This window comes from Phocoena sinus, chromosome 6 (assembly GCF_008692025.1).
Source record: "Phocoena sinus isolate mPhoSin1 chromosome 6, mPhoSin1.pri, whole genome shotgun sequence".
NCBI lineage: Eukaryota > Metazoa > Chordata > Mammalia > Artiodactyla > Phocoenidae > Phocoena > Phocoena sinus.
Window position 1 is genome coordinate 31,103,282 of NC_045768.1, and position 24,204 is coordinate 31,127,485.

A 24,204-nucleotide genomic window follows, 5' to 3' on the forward strand; every position below is an offset into this window, starting at 1 on the left:
ATGTACTCTCTTAATCTACAAACTTTGCTCTCTCTCCAATGACATCGTAACCCTTATCTCGGTTTGTGACATTCAAGGACTACCTAGAGCAGTGCTCTCCTGACTTGTTACCATCATGAGAGCTTTCCTGCTGCATGCTGCTTTGTCAGATAGCCTCTCTAGCACTGTTTCAGCCTTCTGGGTGAAAAATTCACCCAGAAGGCAGGCTCCTGCTTTGTCAGCAGGCTTCTGCTTTGTCAGCACATTTGAATTTTAGAGACTGGTTGGCATCTATTCTCCTCACCAATTGCCACAAATAAAACACACACCCCCCCCCCCCCGGCCCCCAGTCAAAATTTTGTGCTCATATAGTTGAAATCACCAAGAAAATACACATCAGTGCTCCAACTGTGGGCACTTTGTATCTCTCATCCCCACCCTCCATCTCCCACACATGTTAAACATGGCCCAACAACCATGGACCTTTAAAAAACTTGGTGAGATCCAAGTTACAGAAACCTAGTTAGTACGTAAAGTATGCAAAAAGAGCAAAACACTTAACGACTTGGGAGAGAAAAATAAGTTCTAAAAAAGTGAGTGTTAACTGAATGAATGCATTCATGGAACAAAGATGGCATGAAAACATTCTAATGCAAACATCTACAAGCAATGGTTAGCGTTTTTCTTTATTTTAATTCACAGGTGAGCTCAATCAAAAAGCATACCGAAAATAAGAGTGGTAACTGAGTAAACTGATGATAGGTGAACCTAAGTGGGACTAGAGAAAGGGGTACATGTCAATCTTAGTAACAAGGTTTGGGTTTTAATGTCCATGAGGATAGGACATCCTGAGGACTTGAGTTGGAACTGAGACTCCTATGTAAAACCCAGAATTCCTGAAAGCTTGCTTTTCACTTCAGAGAAGAAGTGTTCTATGTAAATCCACCTGCTGGCACAGGAAGACTACAAGGAAGATGAACTTTGATTAATTATACTTTGGGATTGTGCAAATTTGACTTACGAATATAGTAGCGTAAACCCAAGAGAAACATGCATGTAAAAACTTTCCAAAGAGATACTCTTAAAACCTAAGGCCCAGAAGGATTCTACAGAGGAAGCAAGCTCTGCCAAAAATGAGCTAAGAATAATTAAAAATATAAATAAACAATCCACCATGAGCTAGAGACAACAGACACAACATACAGGAGGATTACAATATCAGTAATTTCAGAAAAGAGAATAATCTGAAAGAATAAAAAATAAAAACCATAAGCATAGAAATACTATAAAAACAGATTTTTTTAAATGCACATAGAACGTCTAGATATTAAAAAAAGATGGGTTAAGAGACATGGACTATAGAAAGAATGAGAAGATCCAACATACATCAAATAGAAAAAGAGAACAGAGAATGGAGGAAGAGAATATTTGAAGATGTGATGTCTGAGAGTTTTATAGAATTGGTATAAACATGGCTTCATATTCAAGATGTAAAACAAGTCCTAGTCAGTATAAATACACACTTAGACATGTTATACTGAATTTCAGGACACCAAAGAAAAATGTAAAAGCAACTGGAGAGAAAAAGTGGATTACCTATTAAGAACAGTAATAAGAGAAAAGAGTTTTTATAGCAACAATAAAGACATGGGATGGAAGGAGAGTGAAATGGATTAACATTATGAAAGTTCTGAGAGTAGAAAATAAACTAGTCAATGTAGAATTCAATGCCAAGAGAGATCACCATTCCAGATTAATTGTAATGTAAAGATGACTTCAGATAAATATTAAGAAGTTTTACAATTCACTAGATCCTTGCTGAAACAACTACTAAGGGATAAATTTCATGAGGAAATTAAATCCTGAAGGAGAAGAATAAAAGGAGGAATGGTAAGAAAAAAACCTCCAAACTGATGAATATGCGGGTAAAGTCACTGAAGCCCTGACTGAAAAATTTAAGGAAGATATAAAAATCATGAATGACACTCAAGGTGCTGAAGTGACCTAAAAATAGCATTAAAAGAAGCATAGAGCTATTGATTAACCTCAATTTTTGTTGTTTATATATTTAAAATTTAGGACTAAGCTTTAAAAGAATAGAAATAAAATCTATAATTTGTAACATAAAGGGGGATTCAAACAAGGAATCTAATTTAGAAGGCAGAACAGAAAAAATAAGTCCATGCTTATTTATAATTTAATATTGAAACACTTGAAGTATTTCCTTTAAAATCAGCAACAAGGTAAGGAGGTCCTCTACCACTGCCTTTATCCAATATTACACTGGGGGCCTTAGCCAAAGCAATAAGAAAAACAAATTAATTGTAACAATCAGAAAAGAAAAAACAGATCTGCTACTACTTGCAGATTATATAACTGAAAAAAAAATCTAAGAAATATACAGATACTAGTAAAACCAATAATCAAGTTTAACAAAGTTTTTTCAAGAAAACTGATTTAAAATATTAATAGTTTCTATAATGAAGCAACACACAACTGGAAAATGTAATCATCTCCCCACAATTCCACCACTAGGCAATCCAAGAAAAGCCCTTGCACACATGTGCATAGAGACAGAAATAAGAATATTTCCTGCAAAAAAAGAAAAAATAAAAAAGCTGTAAGAGTATAAAACTTCAAAAAAATAAACAACAAAGAATCAACCAAACCATCCCTCAGTAGGTATAGTCACACAATGGGATAAAATACAACAATTAAAAAGAATGAATTGCCAATCTGGACAAATCTCAGAAACATAATGTTGAATGAAAAGGTAAGTTGCAAAAAGAAAGTTCATTATGGTATCATTTATGTAAAATCTCCCTAAAATATAATTTATGAATATATGGACATGTAGGGAAAATATGAAAATATGCGTAAGAATCATGCAAGGGAATGAAGCCTCTAACTTCACGTACACACAACTGACCCTTGAACGATGCGGGGGTTAATCCACATGTAACTTATAGTCAGAACTCCAGATCCATGGTTCCTCCACATCCACGGATTCAACCAACCATGGACTGTGTAGCACTGTAGTGTTTACTATTGAAAAACATCTCCATATAAGTGGAATCATGCAGTTCAAATCAACATTGTTCAAGGGTCAACTGTAGTTACTTCTGGGTCTAGGATAATAGGACTTCAGCCATAGCTGTAATATTTTATATTCCTTGAAAAAATATTTGAAGCACATATGGCATAATTTTAAGATTTGGTCTTGATGGTAGGTGCAATGATGTCTGTTATATTATTTTCTGTTTGAATCTTTTCATAATTAAAAAGCAATGTGAAGAGATTTTATTGATCATATTGACATTTTAACCAAGTTATTTTTGATCAAGTTTTCTGATATTCCTGTTATAATGCACGTAAATAATAAGTATTTTCTTTTGTTTTGTTCCCATTGGATCTTACTCAAAGTTTTGTTGCACAATCTCAGAAGAGACTTTAACAATTTTTTTTTAACCTTTTGACTCCCTTTACCCACTTCTGTCCTCTTCACTGTACCCCCACCTCTGGCAACCACAAATCTGTTCTCTGTATCTATGAGCTTGTTTTTTTTTTCCTTTTCAGATTCCACATATGTATTCCAAATATTTATATTTCACAATCATACAGTATTTGTCTTTCTTTGACTGACTTGTTTCACTTAGTGTAATGCCCTTGAGATCCATACATGTCACAAATGGCAGTATTTCACTTCTTTTTGATGGCTGAATAATATTCCACCGTATATATACACCACAATTGCATTATCCATTCATCTACTGTCGGACACTTAGGTTGTTTCTATATCTTGGCTATTGTAAATAGTGCAGCAATGAACATGGGGTACGTATAACAATAAGCATTTGATGAATGAAATGCATGAGAATCATGAAAGCCACTTTGAGAGTCACCTCTTCCCTTCTCAGTTTCTACTTTATTCTACTTCACTTCCTCTTTCTTTCTCCTGATTGTTTCAGATAAGTCAGTGATATGTCTTAAACCTCTATGCAAAGTAAGAATGACAATACAGCAAGAAAAAGAATAAGCTATCTTTCCTCTCCAAGGTTTTTCTTATATTTATGTTTGTGTCAGGTTAAGGCATACAAAGACTAATTTATGTCTTTTGTTGTTTGCTCTACCCATCAAGCTCATCGCTCACACATTAGAGGGCTGAAAATCTTTAGAGATAGAGCTTCCAGCAATAAATTAAATCTCTTACTTTAAGGTTTGTTTCCTGTTCTATTTTTAAGAACATTTAAAATAAAATTGCTACCATGAGGGTAAGGATGATGACAGGTGACTTATTCTAAATTTCCCCTAGTTTACTTTAAAATTTTATTTTTCTTATGAAAAAAGAGAAAGGGTTTTAACATTGAAAAATATAGTGTTACAGCCTTCTACCATTTCCCCCATGAGCAGTGGGAGAAAGGACTCCTTTTTCTACATTACAATTTCAATATGAACAATAGTAACTAGAACCCACAATATATATAATGTATAGTTATTGTCTGAAGGGAGTTATTCTTGGCCTTGTACAGCAAGATAAGAGTATTAAGAATATGTGTTTATGTTGAGAGATGAGTTCTTTGTTTACCCTTTCAGAGATATAGCTTGAGTCTGAGTATCTTAACTTATATCAACACCTCTGTCCCAACCTAATCTCCTATATTTCCACCTGGTTCTGCAATACAAACAGGTTCACAAATATCACCAGAAAATAAATCATCTAGTAATATTTGTTCATATAAACTACCAAGGGATATCTATAAGGTGAAACTCAAGGATCGGCCAAACATATATATTTGGCCCCAAAATCGGAATGCTCAAAATTATCCAACTGACTATGTAAACAGCTAAAGTTATTTCAAGAGCTAGAAGATAAAAACAAAACAAAACAAAAAACAAACTTGTTTCATTGATTCATAGGCTGTGTTTAAATAACATATGTACTGAAAGTACATTTTTGCTAATATCAGTAGTGGTTTAATTCTAGTGTCTGTTTTCACACAGGTAATAAAATGGATGATCGTGCATCGTCCTCCCATACTCAGCCAAAAAGATCCCCTGCCCCATAACATAAGAACAAGCTACAGCTGATCCTTGGGATGGAGAGACTATAGGGGTAGTTACCCAGAAAGGAAACTTAGGACATTTACTTTTTAGCTCTTTATATCGTCATATCTTAAACACAATTTTCAGGATAAAAACCAATCTGTTAGATGCTCTATCTCTTGGAGTAGATGCTCTATCTCTTGGAGAAGGCAGATATAATATCGTCTCTGGCAAATAAACATCTTATTTTGAGATAACCTGGAGTAGCTTTTTTTTTTTAATCATATTATTCCAAAATTCCTAAAATTTCCAAGTCTTTTATCTCTTCCATAGCAAACATTATAGAAGGGGAGGTACAGTGGGGAAAGGGTGCAGGAAGTTTAACCCAAAAGATGCTGGAGAAATTGTTTGCTGGTACAAAGTTGGAGCAACTCAACAAAATCATTCATGAACAAAAGAAGTTGCACACTATACAAGTTCTCAATATCCCACTAAAGAAAACTGCCCAGTGGAGAGAGTCAACTCTAAGATTTCTTTTTCTCTATATGGGCTCCAAGGCAAAAGGCCATCAACTAACATCATCTGTAAACCTCATTTATTGAATTCCTAAAACATGATATTGATTTTTTAAAAAATAATTTAATCAAAATGATGCATTCATAATTAATATATTCAAGTCACCACTGAAAATAAAAGAAATCTAATAAAACACAATTATTTTGTACCCCATACATGAACCTTGTTCTATGGCTTCCTATTCAAGAAACACTTGGCATATCTCATTAATTCTTTACCAATATGTGTGCTATCAAAATTTCATTATCATAAGATTAAATAATTTTACAAAATAATCCAAGTTCTCAGCATAAAAACTGCTACAATTATTCCAATTTGTCTGTAAAGGCAAATAAATACACCTACCTCAACAAATATAAAACACGGGATGATGGAATAACTTCGTTGAGTGTTGTTTCCTACAGCCATTTCTTACAACATGTAGCAAGGCTGCACCGTCTTAAACTGTCCAGGCTGAAACAGAAATAGATAGCATGGTGTTAAGAGCCGTATGTTTAGCAGTCCTTTAGGTATTTACATAAAAATATCAGCTACCCTCTAGATAAGCAAGCTGTGTACAAACAATGCAAAATACTAATCTACAACACAGTCAAGTCAGACTAATAATCAGTCCAGAGAAAAGAAAATAACGTATACTAGCCAAGAACAGTCTTTGAGCCTAAATGACCAGGTAGGGAGCTCCTGTGCACACAGTTATAGTGAACAGAATTCTAATCGCCTGGGGCTGCACAGTGCCTTACCCAGTAGACTGTGCTCATGCCATGAACGCAGTTTTTGCGACAAAACATTTGTTATTGTCCATTCTGTATGGATCTCCCCTTTCTGTGCCTGATCCTTGCAGTTTGCCATCTAGGGACGCGTTTATTTCCGCCTTCGCCTCTCCCTTTGGAGCTGACATTTAGCACTGAGGCACTAATCCCTGACTTCCTTCCGTGACCACTCTGCCCTTGCTCCCTTGACTGCAGGGCTATTAACTACTCTGGATTAATATATCACTGATCCCTCTCACTGGGTTCCCTCAGCTGTGTGTGTGTGTGTGTGTGTGTGTGTGTGTGTGTGTGTGTGTGTGTTCCAAACACAAAACATTGACTATAAGAATGGAGTAGCTGGCCTATAGCAGAGTATTTTAAATATTTGTTAGAACTCTTCTGTCCTACTTTGAACTGAGAATATTCCTGTATTAAAAGATCAGTTAATTTTGGTTCTTCTTAAAACAATAACAACAACACATAGAGATTTTAGACTTTTCTGAAACTTCCACAGCCCAGTAAAAAGAATTTTCCACTATACCTTTTATTCTCTATCCAAAGCAATACTTGACATGTTTCAGGTATCTGCTTTCGAGAGTCATTATTTTTTGTTTGTTCTGTTTCTGTGTCAGACTTCCCAATAGTTCTTACGGATTGTGATACGAAGACTGGCAATGGGGACTGCTAGTCTATGCAACTGGCCAATCTCATTTTTTCTTAAAGGTCATGAATTAATGTTTTTAACTTAATTCTGTCTTTAAGTCCGTCCTTATGTTTTTCCAAAATAAAACTTTAAAATACATTTCCTTCTCTTTTTGAAATGCCAGCTTCTCACGTGTCGACTAAAACTTTCTCTGATCAAATGTAACATTATGTGTAGTATTAAGTCCATGCCAATCATAGTGTTTAAATTATTTAATTTTTAGGCAACTTAATTTTTTCAATTAAAATTGGATATTATCTGTTATAAAATACTCATAATATATCTGTTATTTCACCATCTATTTCATGATTTAGGAATAAATAATATTTTTTTACAATTAGAAAGGAACCCATACATAGAACACACATTGAGTTGATTTGGCAACCATGTATTGGTTTAATTTTATCCTTACTTAATCCAAGTATCTTAGAATTCACTTATCAGTATTTATGATTTAGATGAGTCCTACTGTTAGCATCAACTAAACACAGAACCATACATCTGAAAAGAAAATTAAAATTTTAATCACCTTGAAGTAGGTAGGGGCACCAGAAAAAACAAAGGCATCAGACATACCTAGTATTTTAGATGGCTTCTCCATACAATTAATAAAAAATAGCAATGAAATGGAGAATACAAGACAGGCTTTGGATATCATATAAAATTCTCCTTTCTATTCACTCTTCTGGTTCAAAATACAAACTAGCTTTTTATATGTGTATGGAGACTACATATATGCATATATATACACATATATGTATCTATGTATGTGTATTATACATAATCAGTAACTATAGTAAGGTATATTTCACATATAATTCACCCATTTCAAGTGTACAATTCAATGATCTTTTAGTAAATTTACCAAGTTGTACAATGATCATAAAACAATTTTAGCACTTTTTCCTTTACCCCCCAAAATGTCATCCCCACCATCACCCCCCTCACCACTTCTCCAGCCCAGCTAGTCACTATTCTCTCTGTCTCTACAGATTTGCTTCTTCTGGATATTTCAAATAAATATAATCATACAATATGTGGTCTTTTGACCTGGATTCTTAGCATAATGTTTTTGAAGTTTATTCATGTCATAGTGCACATATCAGTAATTTTTCCTTTTTATTACTGAATGTATTTCATCGTATGGCTATAGAACCTTTACCAATTGGTGGCAATGTAGGTAGTTTCGAATTTTTGCTGTAGCCAATATTAGGTTGTATCCAGTATTATGGATAATGATGCTAAAAATATCTGTATACTTTTATTGTGGATGTATACCTAAGAGTGGAATTACTGGGCCATACGCTAAATTGTTTAATTTTTTAAAGGAAACTGCAGAAGTGTTCTCCAAAGTGGTTGTGTCATTTTACACTGCCGCCAGCAACAATCAGCATTCTCCTTTCTCCACATCCTAACATTTTTATTGCCTATCTTTTTTATTATAGTCATTCGAGTGGGTGTGAGATAATATCTCACTGTAGTTTTCATTTTGTAAATAACAAATGATATCGAGCATCCTTTCAGGTGCTTATTGCCCATTATTCTATCTTTTTTTGTGAAATAAATTTAAAAAAACAAAAGATTTGGATATTTTCAAGATGTAAGTGTTCTTTGTATTATTCTGGATAATACAAAGTCCCTTATCAGATGTATATTTTGTCTTTTGACTATTAATGTGCCTTGGTGTGGATTCCTTTAGGTTTATGCTGCTTAGAGATTTCTTACTACTTGAATCTATGGGTTTACGTTTTTTTCCCAAATTTGGGAAAATGTTCAGCCATTATTCCTGGAAAACTTTTTAACCCACTCTCTCATCTCTTTCTGGGACTCCCGTGACATGAATATTAGATCTTCTGTTATAGCCCATCATGTCCCTGACACTCTTAATCACCCCTCCCCAAGTCTATTTTCTCTCTGTTGTTCAGATTGGATATTTTCTATTATTCTGTCCTCAAGTTCACTGACTCTTTCTTCTATCGTCCCCATTATGGTGTTGAGCCAAGTCCATCCACTGAGTTTATGTTAGTTGTTATATTTCTTAGTTCTAAAATTTATATTTGCTTTTTCTTTATATTTTCTATTTCTTTGCTGAAACTCTATTTCTTTGCTGAGACTATTTTATCATGTTTCAAGCATGTCTATAAGTATTTATTAAAGTACTTTTATGATGGCCACTTAAATTATTGTCAGATAATTTTATATCATCTTGGTTTTGGTGTCTGTTGATGGTCTTTTCTTATTCAGTTTGCGATCTTCCTGGTTCTTGGTATGAAGAGTGATTTTCGATTGACCTTGGGTTGTTACATTACAAGACTCAGGATCCTGTTTAAAGCTTATGTTTTATCATACTTCCTCTGACACTCCTCTAGTAGGTATGGGGAATGTCACCTTGTTAGTGCCATGTGAAGGTAGAAGTCCGGGTTCTCCACTTGGCTTCCTATGACAGCTAGTTGGGGAGGGACCCCTTTTGCTGGGCAGCAGTAGAGTTCAGGCTCCTCAATAGGGCCCCACTGATACCACCCTGGCTGGGGAGGGGGTTAGGTACTTCTTTGCGGCTCCCCACATGGCCTCCACTGACACTATGGCCTTGCTATTGTTGTGTAATAATAAAACTGAATTTCCACTAGTCCCCCTCTGATACCACTCCAGGGAGGAGGAAGTAGGGATGCCTCATTACTGCCTAAAGCGGGTAAAAGTCTAGGCTCCCCTCCATGTTTTCCCCTGATACTGTAGAGCAGGGATGGAGGCCTACTCATTACTGCCCAGCATGAACTAAAGTCCTGGTTCCCTACTCGGCCTTCTCTGATATGACCCCGGCAGGAGTCTAGGGGAGCCTCCTTATAGCGTGGCAAGGGTAGAAGTCCAGGGTCCCCACTTGGTCTTTGCTGACAGAGACAGAGATAGGACTGAAGTTTTTCTGTGCTTTTTGGATACAGTCAAAGGGTTATTTTCTAAAAGTTTGCTGCATTGCTAGGCTGCCCTTTTCCAGGCCCTTTGGCTACAGAGGTGGCAGGCTTTCTTGGGGCTGTTTTGTCTGCAAGTATCAATATCCCAGGTTGCCAGCTTCTCCAATATCCAGTCTGAGATATGAGGTAAAAAGAAATCCTGGGAACTTAATATTGTGTTGGTTGTTATGTGAAGTCCCCAGCCAGTCCACCTTTTCTTTGTCTGAGCTTTGTTTACATGTAACATCCAAGATTTTTGGTTGATTTAGTGGGAGGGATGGGGAATGTACATCTTACTCCATCCTCTCAGAAGCAAAAGCCTCCAGAAGTCTTTTTAAAAGAGTACCAAATGGCAGTGACCAAGGTTCTCGTATAGGCTAGCCCCGCTGTGTTCTCATGAATTTGAGCCTTTTGGTGCCCAAGGTTTCAAAATACCAGAATAGCATTATTTGTTTGTTCATTTGTGAGTCCCTAATTCATGCCAGGTATCCCATTAGACACAACTAGAAGCAATGAATTAGCCAAATACCCTGTGTTTAAGGGACTAATAGTCATTAAGAATAGATTGCTATACTTGTTTGTATATTTGTTTTTCAATAGCAGCACAATTGACCAATTCTAACTCTTGAGGTCGGGGATCTCTTATCCAACTGGCATAGTAGATACACTGTCTAGGACCCATAATACTTTTAGGGGCCTTTGAAAACATTTTAAATTTTTTTTAAATAATAAATTTTTAGATTAGGTACAAAAATATTTTAATATATTATTAAATTCAGTTTTATACTAATTCAACTAGAAAATATAAATTTTAACTTTAATAGAGAAAAGGGTCCACAAAGGCAAAATTTCTTAAAGTCTACAAAAGTAATAAGACAGTCCTAGCTGGGAGAAAGTTAAGGAAAGGTTTCTTAGAGGAGATAGCTATTTAAGTTGATTAAAATAAAGGTAGCTGCTCCACTATAAGAGGAGGACAAGAGAAGCATTTCAGCTAAAGGGAACAGCAAGAGCTAAGGTTCCAAAGATATAAGCTGGCCTAACATGTTTGGGAAACTAAAATCACTACCAGCTCAAATGAAAACATTCGAGGATAAGTATAGATGTTGCCAAAATTTATGTATAATACACATAGCGTTTTATACACAAACTCAGAAGCAGAACACCTCAAGGATAAGAAATACAAGGTTGGTTCATTTCCGTATTAGATAAGAACATAGGAAAAAAAGAGAATATTGACAGACAGTACTGTTTCCTAGTAATTAACTCAGAGCTCTTCATTTCTAGGCAGGTGAGTATATTATAAATCAGACCTGGCTAATAAAGGAGTCAATGACATCTCATATATTTCCATTGGATTTTCCATGTAATTCCCTCTTGTTCATAAGAAGTGTAACAATTCCTGCTCACCCCAGAACAAATACAAAAATAATTGCTGATTATAAAGTAGCTGTTTTAGTGAGACTGAAAATGGATGGTGATGGAGCATGGTCATAGCTAGATGGGGACAAATTCATTGATTTCTAAGTTATGCAAAGTTGGCTCTAGCTGAGCAGTCAATGAAGTAGCAAGGAACAAAAATGCCCTTGAGAAAGAGTCACCATGTTTCAGTGGACCTTCTGCCCAGCCTTGGTGTGAATCTAGTATTTCCAGTGGCCAAAGTCACAGCCTGTGGCCCCTCCTCAGGGGCCCAGAGTCTATGATTTTAGGGAAGCTAGAGCTTGCTCTTTCTATAGAATATTTTGAGCTAATTTTGCTAAAAATACCATGGTGATTCCCTTCAAAGTTAGAATGATATGAATTAATCGAGTTCACTAAGACAAAAATCTAAAAAATAAACAGGCAACAAGGCCAGCAGAAATGGTGCTTTTCTGAGTAAGCCCAACAATTCTGCATTCTGAGACCACACTGATTTAGGACAGTGTTTCTCAACCCCATCACTGTAGATATTGTGGGCTGGAAAATTCTTTATTGTGAGGGGCTGTCCTGAGTACCGTTGGGTGTTTAGTTACATCGCTGGCCTCTACCCACAAGACACCAATAGCAGCAACCCTCCTCCCCCAATATTGTGACAACTAAAAATGTCTCCAGACATTGCCAGATACTCGCCTTCAAGGTGGGAAGGAGCAGGGGATGGAGATAGCCTTGGGGGAGAACCACTAATTTCAAAGGATTGAAAGCAGAGGCGCTAGGACATGAGAATTTTTGAGCTGGTGAAGAACTTGCTTCACCAGGGATAAAGGCCACAGTTTTGCCCAAGGGGACAAACCTATTCCTGCCTAGTACCTAACAGAGGAAAATATGGAAATTGTCAAGATGCCGTACTGGCATTTGGGGAAACAAAGGGCATCTCATGCTCAGAGACCATGATTGGGGTGATAATAAAGGTACTATAAGTGGTAGTTACTACCACTTTGAATCTCAAAAGAAAGCAGGGCTGTTTCACCCACTGGGGACTATAGGCCCAATTCCTAGGGCCTGTGAGCTATTTAACAGCCCCTGAAAATATATAAGAAAATTTAAAAAGGCAGCAAAACTATGTAAGACCAAATGAATAAGTATGTAAGTGTGTACCTAAAAATGTAAAATTCTTGCAATTTCATTACTCAATTTAGTGTTAACAATTAATTTGAAAGTGATTTGTAGGTGAAATTCTTAATTCTAAAAACTCCTTTGCTAAGAAACTTTAAATAACTGTAAATTAATAGTTTCAAAAGAAAAGCCGTAAAAATCTTTTCATGCAAAATAAAGATTTACTGTCAGATCCCTCATTATGTGTTTATCTTCATATGGAGTGGGGCCTCAAAAAGTGAGTGTCAAAAACAAGGTTAAACCACCTTAAAATAGCCCTGGAGGGATTTTGCTTTCAGCCAAGTGAAAGTAACTAAGACTGGATTTCATGCCTGGCACAACTAAAAGATACAGACAAAATAAATGAGCCGATGGTATTCAAGGCACTGGATGTGAGGCAATAAAGGGCAGTGATCCCTGAAAGATGGGAACAAACAGAGGAAAGCCCTACAGTTGCCCTAGCTTACTGCCTGGAGAGAGTCTCCAGTACACGGCACAGAGAGGGGAACCCAGAAGAATGGCCCGTGACCTCCCTGAGTTGAATAGACAGAGACAGGAATGTGGGGAGGCCCAAGGGATGGAGTTCACAAGGCAGAGAACCAGAGAGAATTCTGCACAGATGGAGCTGGGTTGCCCTGCAGAGAGTCCCCTCGAGTCTTCAGCACAGCACTGATGAGCACGGGAGAAAGTAGCTAAGGCCGAGAGTGAAACCATCCAAAAGGATTAGAGAAAAATCATCATCAGGGCTCACAGGAGACTAAGAATACTTTCTGTTCCCACCAACCCAAGTTAAAAGACACCTAACTCACCAGATAGCAGGCAGAAGACTTTAGTTTGGGTTAACTAATTACTCCAATATTAAAACATTTCTCATCCAGGGACCAAAAGTATTCCTAGAGAGTTGTTTTTTCTTTGTCTGTTGCAGGATACCGAGTATTTATTGAGATTCTGGGCCACTGAGTGATGTGCTTTTCCCTGGTGTCAGGGGGCCCCAGAAGCAAGAATGTGTTGCATGATCCATGACCCAGGGCACATCCAAGGCACCTCTGACATGAGTTTTACAACACAAACTTTCTAGGATTTCCTCAAAATTGGGTTGGTGTACGATTGAAATGAGATTATGTCTAGCAAGGGGAAAAACAGGGCTTATTTCTATGTGATCCACATCTTAATTGGAGGTAAGGGGGGTGGGGATTGGAGTAGAAAAGGGAAAATTAAAAGGTGAAAAATGAGTTGTGATAGTTACACTTCATTTTGTTCCCCAGTACTCAGGGTGAGCTGTAATCCCCAAATCCAGCTCATCTTTAACACGTTAAATAGGCATTAACTTCCTTGGTGGCACTGACCTACCCCTCACTGTTCTGGATCATTTCTATTCAGTGCATTACCTCCAACCAGGATCACAGTGTGCATTTAATTTCCCAAAGCTGGGAAACCTAACTATGTATTTTTTTTTAAAAGCAACTAAAACATTAAGAGATAGGAAAAAATCGAAAGAGATTGTAGATGAGCGCAAAAGAGATTTCATCACAAGATGGTGTGGGATTTAGGACAGTACTACTGAGGCTTTCAAGAGAAATGCTTTACTCTGTTCAATTTCAGAGACGCTTTTCAAAGCTTATAAAGATGCTTTTCAAAGCTTGTAAAGAATGACAGTGTGAAAGCCCCACATTATAGGAGAGTAGCATTGACACCCCCCCACCTTTTGGTCCAGTCTCTCCCCTCCACAGTGTCTCACAGCTAGATCCATGGCTCAGCCCTTGAGTCAGCCCAGAATAAGGCAGAGAGATACAAAGAGCATGAGACCCACGATCCAGGAAAATCTAGAGTTCAGTCAAATCTTTACAAAATAAAGACTCAGGGGCCCTGTGAAGGTACCAGGGCCCCACATTGTTCTTGAGTGGCTTTTCAGACCCGGGGATAGTTCCAGGTTCCCTCTGGGCTCCCATATTACATTGGCCTGGTCTCTATGACCAGCCATTAGCTTTGTTCCTACTGCTTAAATCTGATGACTCACTCTCATACCTCAGTCTCTTTCCAAGCCTGCAGTCCTATGTGGACTGCACTCAGTAACTAGGACTCAGATAGATGCTCATTTATCTAGGTGAGTCCTTTGAACCTACAAGTATGCCTGGTTCATACTTCAGCCCTAAGCCTGAATGGATAGTCTGCAGACAGCCATTTCCCCTTGCATCTAGCTAGGATCCCTGTTGCTGGACCTCTCACAGCTAAGGCACAAGATTGCCTGGCTAATGTCTGAGCTTGTTATAACTTTTAGACTGTTCCAGTCCCATTCTGCAACCATCTCCACCCCATGCCCATCCCCAGCCTCTTGGCACTCCAGCCACTCACTCAGTTTCTGCAACATGCCAAGCTCTTTCTTACCTCGGGGCCTTCTCATGTACTACATCTTGGAGAACTCTTTCCTCCTCCATTATTTGCTCTTCCTTCAGATCTGCAGTTAAATGCCATTTTCAATGGGTAAGTTTCCTTAATTGCCCTGACTGGTTCAGTTCTATTACACACTATCATGCTCCTTCAGGGTATTTATTGTGGAATTGTTTAATATCTATTCCTTTTCTAGGAATGTTTGTCTGTCTTGCTCAGCACCGCAACTTTCGTACTTTGCACAGTGCCAAGCACATAGTAGGTACACAGTAAATGCTGACACTAACGGTGTGCCTCAGCCATTCAGCTCCATCGTTTGATTTCACATTTGCTCTGGGTCCACTCCTTACTCCTGACGCAGTCCTAATCTAGGTCTTGGTCAATCCTTTCCAGGTCGTGTATGAACTGAACGATACGGTACTAATGTAGGTCTTGGGTCAAGCCCTTCTGCCCACCCCGACCAGTTAAGACCCTCTATACCTTGGACCCAAAGAACAATGAAGAGTGAAGTGTCTGAAAGTCCTAGAAATCAAAATGTAAGCCAGAACACATTTCAAAATGTAAAACTGAAAGGGGAAATTATTCAGCTGGATTCTACCTCTGGGGTCTTTTGACTGTTAAAAAAAATTGCTTTAGATTGTTGCTTTACAAGGTATATGCCTTAAAGTTAAAAGTTTAAATTGGAAAAAAAGAGTCCAAGTCTACCTAAAAGTAAGCTGTCTCTGTTAGAGACTGATCTTCTATAAACAAAGAGCACAAGGATGATGCAGACTACAAAGCTCAGCAGGTGACCTGAGACAGTCGGAAGAAAGCAGAAAGCATATGAATGTCGAAATAGCTGATGGGAAGGAGTACCTAGGACCATCGGATGGGCCAACCACCAGGAGAACTACTTAATAGGAAGTGCCCAAACCAGCAGGGTGTTTCCCTAATTTCTTTTTCAATTGTTGATATTGTTTACCCCTAATTTTATGCCAGGAAAAAGAAAAAAACAAAGCGGGAAGTAGCAGGCACAAAGAGCTTTTCTTAATTATGAAGCAGTGAGTTAATGTTTCTTTCAATAAAATCAAAGGCTAGAAGGAAATGAGGTTTTGATGCTCCATGAAACTGAAACCTTGAAGCATCGGAGCAAGAACCAGAAGTATGCGTGTGCACGCACAAACACACACACACACACACACACCCCTCCCCCTCAGAAATGCTTAAAGGTAGTAAACGTTGCCCCTCAGGCAGTGTTGTGCTCAGCTTAAAGTCTGGGGAGAAAATAGGCAGAGAACATGCTGAATTGCTCTTAATTAAAAAGTAGTGAATGTGATCTTAAATATAATTAAGTACAGGTCTTCCTTGCTTTATGGTAGAATTCCATCCTGATAAACTCATCGTAAACTGAAAATATCCTGTCAAAAATGCATTTAATTCACCTAACCTACTGAACATTGTATCTTAGCTTAGCCTACCTTAAACATGCTCAGAACACTTACAATTAGCCTACAGTTGGGCAAAGTCACTTAACACAAAGCCTATTTTATAATAAAGTGTTGACTATCTCAGGTAATTTATTTAATACTGTACTGACTGTGAAAAACAGAATGGTTGTATGGGTACAAAATGGTTATAAGTGTATCAGTTGTTTACCCTTGCGATCACGTGGCCCGCTGCGAGCTGCAGCTCAGTACCCTGCCCGGTATCACAAGAGTACTATACCTCATACGTTAGCCCAGGAAAAGATCACAATTCGAAGTACGGTTTCTGCTGAATGGCTTTCACACCATTGTAAAGTCGAAAAATCTTAAGTCCAACCATATTAAGTTGGGGACTGAGTGTTTCTCCTGTATCTGGCTCTGGTTATAAAATTTCAACTATAATTTCAAAAGTAATTGCAGTTAACAAAATTTATAATGATGTTACGATCTGTGTTATAGGACTGACTACATTAAAGGTAAAGATTGTTTTATTATGGTCTTTCACACCGTTCCAATGAAAAATGCCCATTGATAAGATTTAAGGTGAACTTGTACTATGTTAAAGTCTGTGCTAAAATGAGCCATATTCTGGAAAGGCTCTGATGTACCTAGTACCATAATGCCTTTTTACTAAACTATTTTGAAGACAGGCATTGAGAAGAGGTGCCATTTTGTCCATTCACCCATCAATGAGGTTTTATTAAATACTAAGTGCCAAGCCTTAGGCTTTGCGTGATGCAAATACAAGTCAGTCATTGACAGCCAGTAGCTTACAACCTAGTATGAATGCAAATGCAGTCAAATGCAGTCTATTTATAAAATGATATAATTGATGAGAATTCATAGGAAGGAGAGGCTGTTTCCATTGATGATATCTGAGGTGGACCAGTGAGGACAGGTAAGTGATCAACACACCCAGGATGGATTTCTAGGCATTAGGACTGGAATGAGCAAAGTATGGAGTAGAACAGCCCCGACCATACCTATGGTCTGGAATTACGGTTAGGCAAGTTTGGCCAGCATGTAGGAGATGAAAATAGCATTGGGTATCGCTAGAAGGCTGGGGCTGGGTTGTTGAATGCCAGCTAAGGATTTTAGATTCTCTCCATTTGGTTTGGCTTACAGAATGTAAGATGGGTGTGGGTGGGTGAAACCAGAGTTAGCAAGATTTATGAGGGGCCACCACCATCTAGGCGAGACATAATCAGAACCATGCAAGAACTGGCTTCAATCTAGTTTTTTTTTTAATTTGAGATGAACAGGGAGAAGAGGTAAATAGGAGCACCTGTTTGAATTGGGGCCTCTGTAAAGTGGCCTAGAAGGGAACTTGTTATGTTATGAAGGTCAGAGGGACTAGAGTGCTCTTTCAGACTTCCAAGTCATTGGTTCCTCTATTTCCCTTTGAATTCTGTTCTGATTCGCATCTCCAGGGCCACCGTGGGTTTCTAATGATCTCTTCTAAGAGGTAGGGTCACTAATTAAATGGAGAGAAACAAAGCAAAAGTTCAAGTCCAGGGTGAGAAACTGCCGGAGAAGAGAAGACAGGTCCCACAGACTAGAATTCTAAAGAAGTTGCACAGGAAAGTCCTTTTGGGGACTGGTGGTTCCAGGATGTTAGACAGCCCTTTATGGTCTTGCCTGCAGGGGTGTATGTCACAAGCTGTTCTGAGCAGTGGGGAGGCTGTGACACTGTTGTTTTGCCAAGCAAGGCTGCATTTTCCAATTTAAAGCTAAGCTGCCCAGGAGCCAAGCGGTTTGTTTTCCAGAAGACAAGGAGAGAGAGAAAGAGATAGAGAGACAGAGAGAGACAGAGAGTGTGTGTGTGTGTGTGTGTGTGTGTGTGTGTGTGAGAGAGAGAGAGAGAGAGAGAGAGAGAGAGAGAGAGAGAGAGAGAGAGAGAGAGACAGACACAGAAACATCCAAGGGTTGAGATACCAAATCTATCCTCATATCAACTCTCTGGAACAGAGTGATTCTGTTTTTGTCATTAGATCCTCAATCCTCGGGCGCCCTCAGAAATCACAGCCAGGAAGTCCCTATGCCCTCATGACAGGGTAATTAATTAGCTCTGTTGGACCCTGCTAGAGTCTCACAGGAGACAGGAAAAAACAGTGAAAGGAATTCCCTTTCACCACAGGAGATTTCAGAGGACTAGACAACCCTGGCGTAAGCCTCGGTTTGCCTGCTGTGCAACCAAGGGAGGATTGCATGTATTCTGTGACTGACCCAAACTTAGAATTGTGCATGCGTATTATAATAATAATGATAATATTGTCCACTGGTCACCTTGATAAATATGTATTGAGGACTTTCCCATGCCAGGCTTTATACAGGGTTATGGTTTTAGTTTTTACATTTAACACTATAATATTTCTTGAGTTAACCTGCATATAGTATGGAGATATGCCGACCAGTCTTTTCAGTATTGCAGCCTGCTTCCCTCACCCAGCATTCCTGATCCTCCTTACTCTAGTCTACTTTCTCTTTTATCTATACCACTTATCATCCCGCATACTATGATTTATTTATTGTGCTTATTATCTTCCTCCAACGGCCAGAATGTAAGTGTCATGAGCCTCGCCTATTGTGTTCACCAGTTGTACCCCAAGTGTCTCTTGGAAAGATGACATCAAATAATTACAAGTGAGATAAAAATAATGTCTCTCTGGGACCTAATGGGGGACCTAACCTGTCTAGAGGGCCGGGAAACTCTTCCCTGAGGAAGCAATCTTTGGCTACATAAAAGAGAGGGGAACTGTATTCGTGTCAAAGGGAAGAGCACATGGGAAGTTCCTGAAATGAGAGAAAGCAGTAACACATATGGCTGCAACATACAGAGCACGGGCAATAGACACATATTGAGGCCTGGGAAGAGAGGGCTTACAATGCAGGGCCAGGTGGGCCATGTTAAAAAGTTTGCGATTAGTTCTAAGAACAATAGTAACCTATTGAAAGGCTTTAAGGAACAAACCTGCCACGCCCTGATTTGCTTTTACTAAAGATTGTTCAGGATATAGAGAGTGGTTTGGGAGAGTGGGACGAGAATGAATATGGTGAGGTGGCCAGTTGAGGGGTCCTGCTATCATCTAGGCAAGAGGAGAAGGTGGCTTGGGTTAAGGCTAAGGCGATAGAGACAGACAGGTCAGTGAATTCAAAAGATTAGAAGAGGGCTTCCCTGGTGGCGCAGTGGTTGAGAGTCCGCCTGCCGATGCAGGGGACACGGGTTCATGTCCCCGTCTGGGAAGATCCCACATGCCGCAGAGCGGCTGGGCCCGTGAGCCATGGCCGCTGAGCCTGCGCGTCCAGAGCCTGTGCTCCGCGACGGGAGAGGCCACAACAGTAAGAGGCTCGTGTACCGCAAAAAAAAAAAAAAAAAGATTAGAAGAGCAAATAATATTCATAATTGATTAAAGTAGGAGTGGGGGGAATATTAAAATGTCTTTTCTTATTTATTTAAATCCCTCAAACTAAACCGTGTATCTTACTGGTGCTATCTCCAGTAGTGATGAATAGCTTTCTGTTTACTCTCCTGTTAAATCACTTGCAGCCTCCCCTTTAATCTTTCCTCATGAATCCCAACCATGTCCTCTCATCCTTCAACTGGCCCAGAATTAGGCACAGCATGGAACAGACTATTCTTGAGAATCACCTCACACTATCTCCTTTTGAAATGCTGTGTTTAAAGAAAAACAACAAAACCAGTATCTTATTGTAAATTCATTCCTCAAATAAGTTGGGATCCTTTAACATACACAAATACCCTTCCTTATTTTCTTTTTTTGCCTTTCCAGTTCCTACGTATCCTTCAGAACACAATTCAATTTCTGTCTCTGCCAGGAAACTGCCTTAGTTTAGTCAGTCGTTCACAACAATCTGCTTTGATCTGCCCATAGGCTGTGTACGCTTACTATCCGAGCCATTGATTTAGTGTTTAGTCACAGGCAACATTAGGACATCGATGGTAGGATAGGGTAAGGCGATGTCTTAGACCCTTCCCAGCCCACGGTTCCCTTTTGTATTCACATTTTCATCTTTCAAACTCCGAAGTTCTTAGTTAACTGTCTATGGGCAAATGGGTTACATCGTCCAAACACGTCCAAACAGATGATAATCTGTTATGATCTGTTTATAACAGATTATAAACTACAAGAGTGATCGGACTTTTAAGTCTTTGTGTCCCTCACAGCATCTAGCCCAGTGCTAAATGACAATATATGGAAAGTATTTATGGTTATTTCAAGAGAATTGTGCAGGAGGTGACTACTACTTAGCTCCAGCTACCTCTCCTCTCACATCCCAGACCTCTACAATAATGCCCAGCTGGGCATCGAGTGGGCAGCCAGCACATGCTGGCTGTAATAACACTGTCAGATCTTCTGTGAGGACTAGATGATTAAAGCAGAGTCAATTCATGAATATTCATATTAGAAGGGAAATGAATGAACTCAAGCTACTGATCTAATTTCAGATCAATAAACTCACCTGTCCTTTTGCTAAAATTACTTAAAAACACAAAACATTAAGTACTTTGAGTTGTCCTTCCTTTTTGCCTTTCCATTTTTAGTGGAAACATTTATAAAGGTGTCAAAAGGCCAGGATCAAAGGGATGAAGGCAATAGCAAAATGTATACAGCATTTACTTAACAGTCATACAACCTATGAAATATTTAGATCCAATTATGAATTGTATTTTGGGGAGAAAACAGAATTTAAGCAGAGCGCCCAGGATCCCATAGGTGGTGAGTGTCCAAGCTGGGATTTATAACCTAGGCACCTGACCCTTTTGTACTCAGTCACTGCATCACTTTCTTCTCCAGAAAAATGAAAAAGGAAGCAAAGGGCTTAATCTACACCCCTGGTCCCAGCGTGCTAGCTAACGGTCAGTTTGCTCTCTGATGCACTGGTTCTTTTTAGCGTCCAATAAACATCCAAGGATTGTGATTCCCTGATGTGATTCCCTGTGATTCCCAAGTTTTCCCTAATTTTAAATGAACTTCCACAAGTTGTGGACCAAGATACCTTCAATGACTGTACTTAGGAGACCTCTCATTCTTTTCTGTCTCACTGAAATTCCACACTTCAGAGGATCGTAAAATTATTCCAGGGACTTGATGTTACTTTGTGGCCCAATCTAAAGTTGCCTAAGAATAAACGTTAGCCCCTCAAAGGCACCTGTTTGCTGATGAAACATTCAGTATCTACAAACAAGCTTTGGGATGAAGTGAACACCTGTTCCAGTGTTCTCACCAAGTGTCCTCCTTTCTCTCTGCACTTTGCTGGCGTGTAACCTACAGAGTGAAACCTGGGCAGGTTCATTACCAACCTCCCCAGTAGAATGCCACCAGAACAGGGATTTCCTTCCTGGGACAGCACCAACCATCATCACATGAGTAAATGTAACTCTGCATCTAGATGAAAAAGCCCCAGTTCCATGGCCTTGAGCACTAGCTTTAGAGTCTGATGGGCGTGGATCTGGACCCAGGTCACAAGGAACCAAAGTAAGTAAATTAGATTAAGTCCCTGTGGCTTGCCATGTTTTCTATGCCTTGGTACAATTGTGGCTGCACTGGGGTAACTGTTGTGAGGGGTAATGACATGATGTGTGCAGTGGTTAGCATATGCCATGTGTTCTGTAACATTCGTTGAATGAAATCTCGCTACACCCCTCACTCACAGTCACTTTTCTACTTTTGTCCTTCAGTGCCAGACATCACCAATGAGGGAAACACTGCTATACTGTTCCGCTTAATGAGAAAGGACTGTTTGTAGACAACATTAGCCATACTTATTAAACATTCTCCTTATTCACCCAGATAAAATGATTATTAATTACTGAGCTTTGGCTAATTCCTAGGACACATAATTTGTTCACACCTATTTTCAGAAAACCTTCAGGTTTGAATGAGTTAATTTCACTCTTTTTCTTTGCTCTCATAGAGAAACTACAGGGCAGTCAAGCAGGTAGCAGTACGCAGGCTACATCTCAGCCAGTGGGGCTTTATAAGGAGGAAATTCATTCTTGAGATTGGAGGAGAAAGGTAGGTAATGAGAGAAGGGAAGCGATGGGAGGAGACCTTCAAGATGGCAGAGGAGTAAGACATGGAGATGACCTTCCTCCCCACAAATACATCAGAAATACATCTACATGTGGAACAACTCCTACAGAACACCTACTGAACGCTGGCAGAAGACCTCAGACTTCCCAAAAGGCAAGAAACTCCCCACGTACCTGGGTAGGGCAAAAGAAAGAAAAAAAAAAAGAATAGGGACTGGACCTGCATCAGTGGGAGGGAGCTGTGAAGGAGGAAAGGTTTCCACACACTAGGAAGCCCCTTCGCGGGTGGACACTGCGGGTGGCAGAGGGGGGAGCTTCGGAGACACGGAGGAGAGCGTAGCAACAGGGGTGCGGAGGGCAAAGTGGAGAGACTCCCGCACGGAGGATTGGTGCAGACCAGCACCCACCAGCCCGAGAGGCTTGTCTGCTCTCCCGCTGGGACGGGCGGGGGCTGGGAGCTGAGGCTCAGGCTTCGGAGGTCGGATCCCAGGGAGAGGACTGGGGTTGGCGGTGTGAACACAGCCTGAAGGGGGCTAGTGTGCCACAGCTAGCCAGGAGGGAGTCCAGGGAAAGGTCTGGACCTGCCAAAGAGGCAAGAGACCATTGTTTCGGGGTGCGCGAGGAGAGGGGATTCAGAGCGCCGCCTAAACGAGCTCTAAAGATGGGAGTGAGCCGCGGCTATCAGCACGGACCCCAGAGACGGGCATGAGACACTAAGGCTGCTGTTGCTGCCACCAAGAAGCCTATGTTCGAGCACGGGTCACTATCCCCACCGCCCCTCCCAGGAGCCTGTGCAGCCCGCCACTGCCAGGGTCCCGGGATCCAGGGACAACTTCCCCGGGAGAACACACACGGCGCGCCTCAGGCTGGTGCAACGTCACGCCGGCCTCTGCCGCCGCAGGTTCGCCCCGCACTCTGTACCCCTCCCTCCCCCCTGGCCTGAGTGAGCCAGAGCCCCCGAATCAGCTGCTCCTTTAACCCTGTCCTGTCTGAGCGAAGAACAGACACACTCAGGCGACCTACACGCACAGGTGGGGACAAATCCAAAGCTGAACCCTGGGATCTGAGCGAACAAAGAAGAGAAAGGGAAATTTCTCCCAGCAGCCTCAGGAACAGCGGATTAAATCTCAACAATCAACTTGATGTACCCTGCATCTGTGGAATACCTGAATAGAAAACGAATCATCCCAAATTGAGGAGGTGGACTTTGGGAGCAAAGATATATATATATTTTCCCCTTTTTCTCCTTTTGTGTGTGTGTATGTCTATGCTTCTCTGTGTGATTTTGTCTGTATAGCTTTGCTTTTAACCATTTGTCCTAGGGTTCTGTCTGTCCTTTTTTTTTTTTTTTTACTTTTTAAATTTTTTTCTTAATAATTATTTTTATTTTAATAACTTCATTTTACTTTATTTTATTTTATCTTCTTTCTTTCTTCCTTCCTTCCTTTCTTCCTCCCTTTCTTTTCTCCCTTTTATTCTGAGCCGTGTGGATGAAAGGCTCTTGGTGCTCCAGCCAGGCATCAGAGCTGTGCCTCTGAGGTGGGAGAGCCAAGCTCAGGACACTGGTCCAACAAGAGACCTCCCAGCTCCACGTACTATCAAACAGCGAAAATCTCCCAGAGACCTCCATCTCAACGACAAGACCCAGCTTCACTCTATGACCAGCAAGCTACAATGCTGGACACCCTATGACAAACAACTAGCAAGACAGGAACACAATCCCATCCATTAGCAC

General features: G+C 39.8%; 1 protein-coding gene across 3 annotated transcripts in view; it reads right to left on the reverse strand.

Annotated features, from left to right (window-relative positions):
* Positions 1-24,204, reverse strand: part of PLPPR1 (phospholipid phosphatase related 1) — a 370,056-nt gene that overhangs the window by 122,044 nt on the left and 223,808 nt on the right. For all 3 annotated transcript variants that reach the window (XM_032635155.1, XM_032635154.1, XM_032635156.1), the window contains exon 2: positions 5,944-6,051. In XM_032635155.1, the coding sequence (XP_032491046.1) occupies positions 5,944-6,006 (63 nt within the window). In that variant the 5' untranslated portion in view covers positions 6,007-6,051. The remainder of the gene's footprint in view (positions 1-5,943; positions 6,052-24,204) is intronic.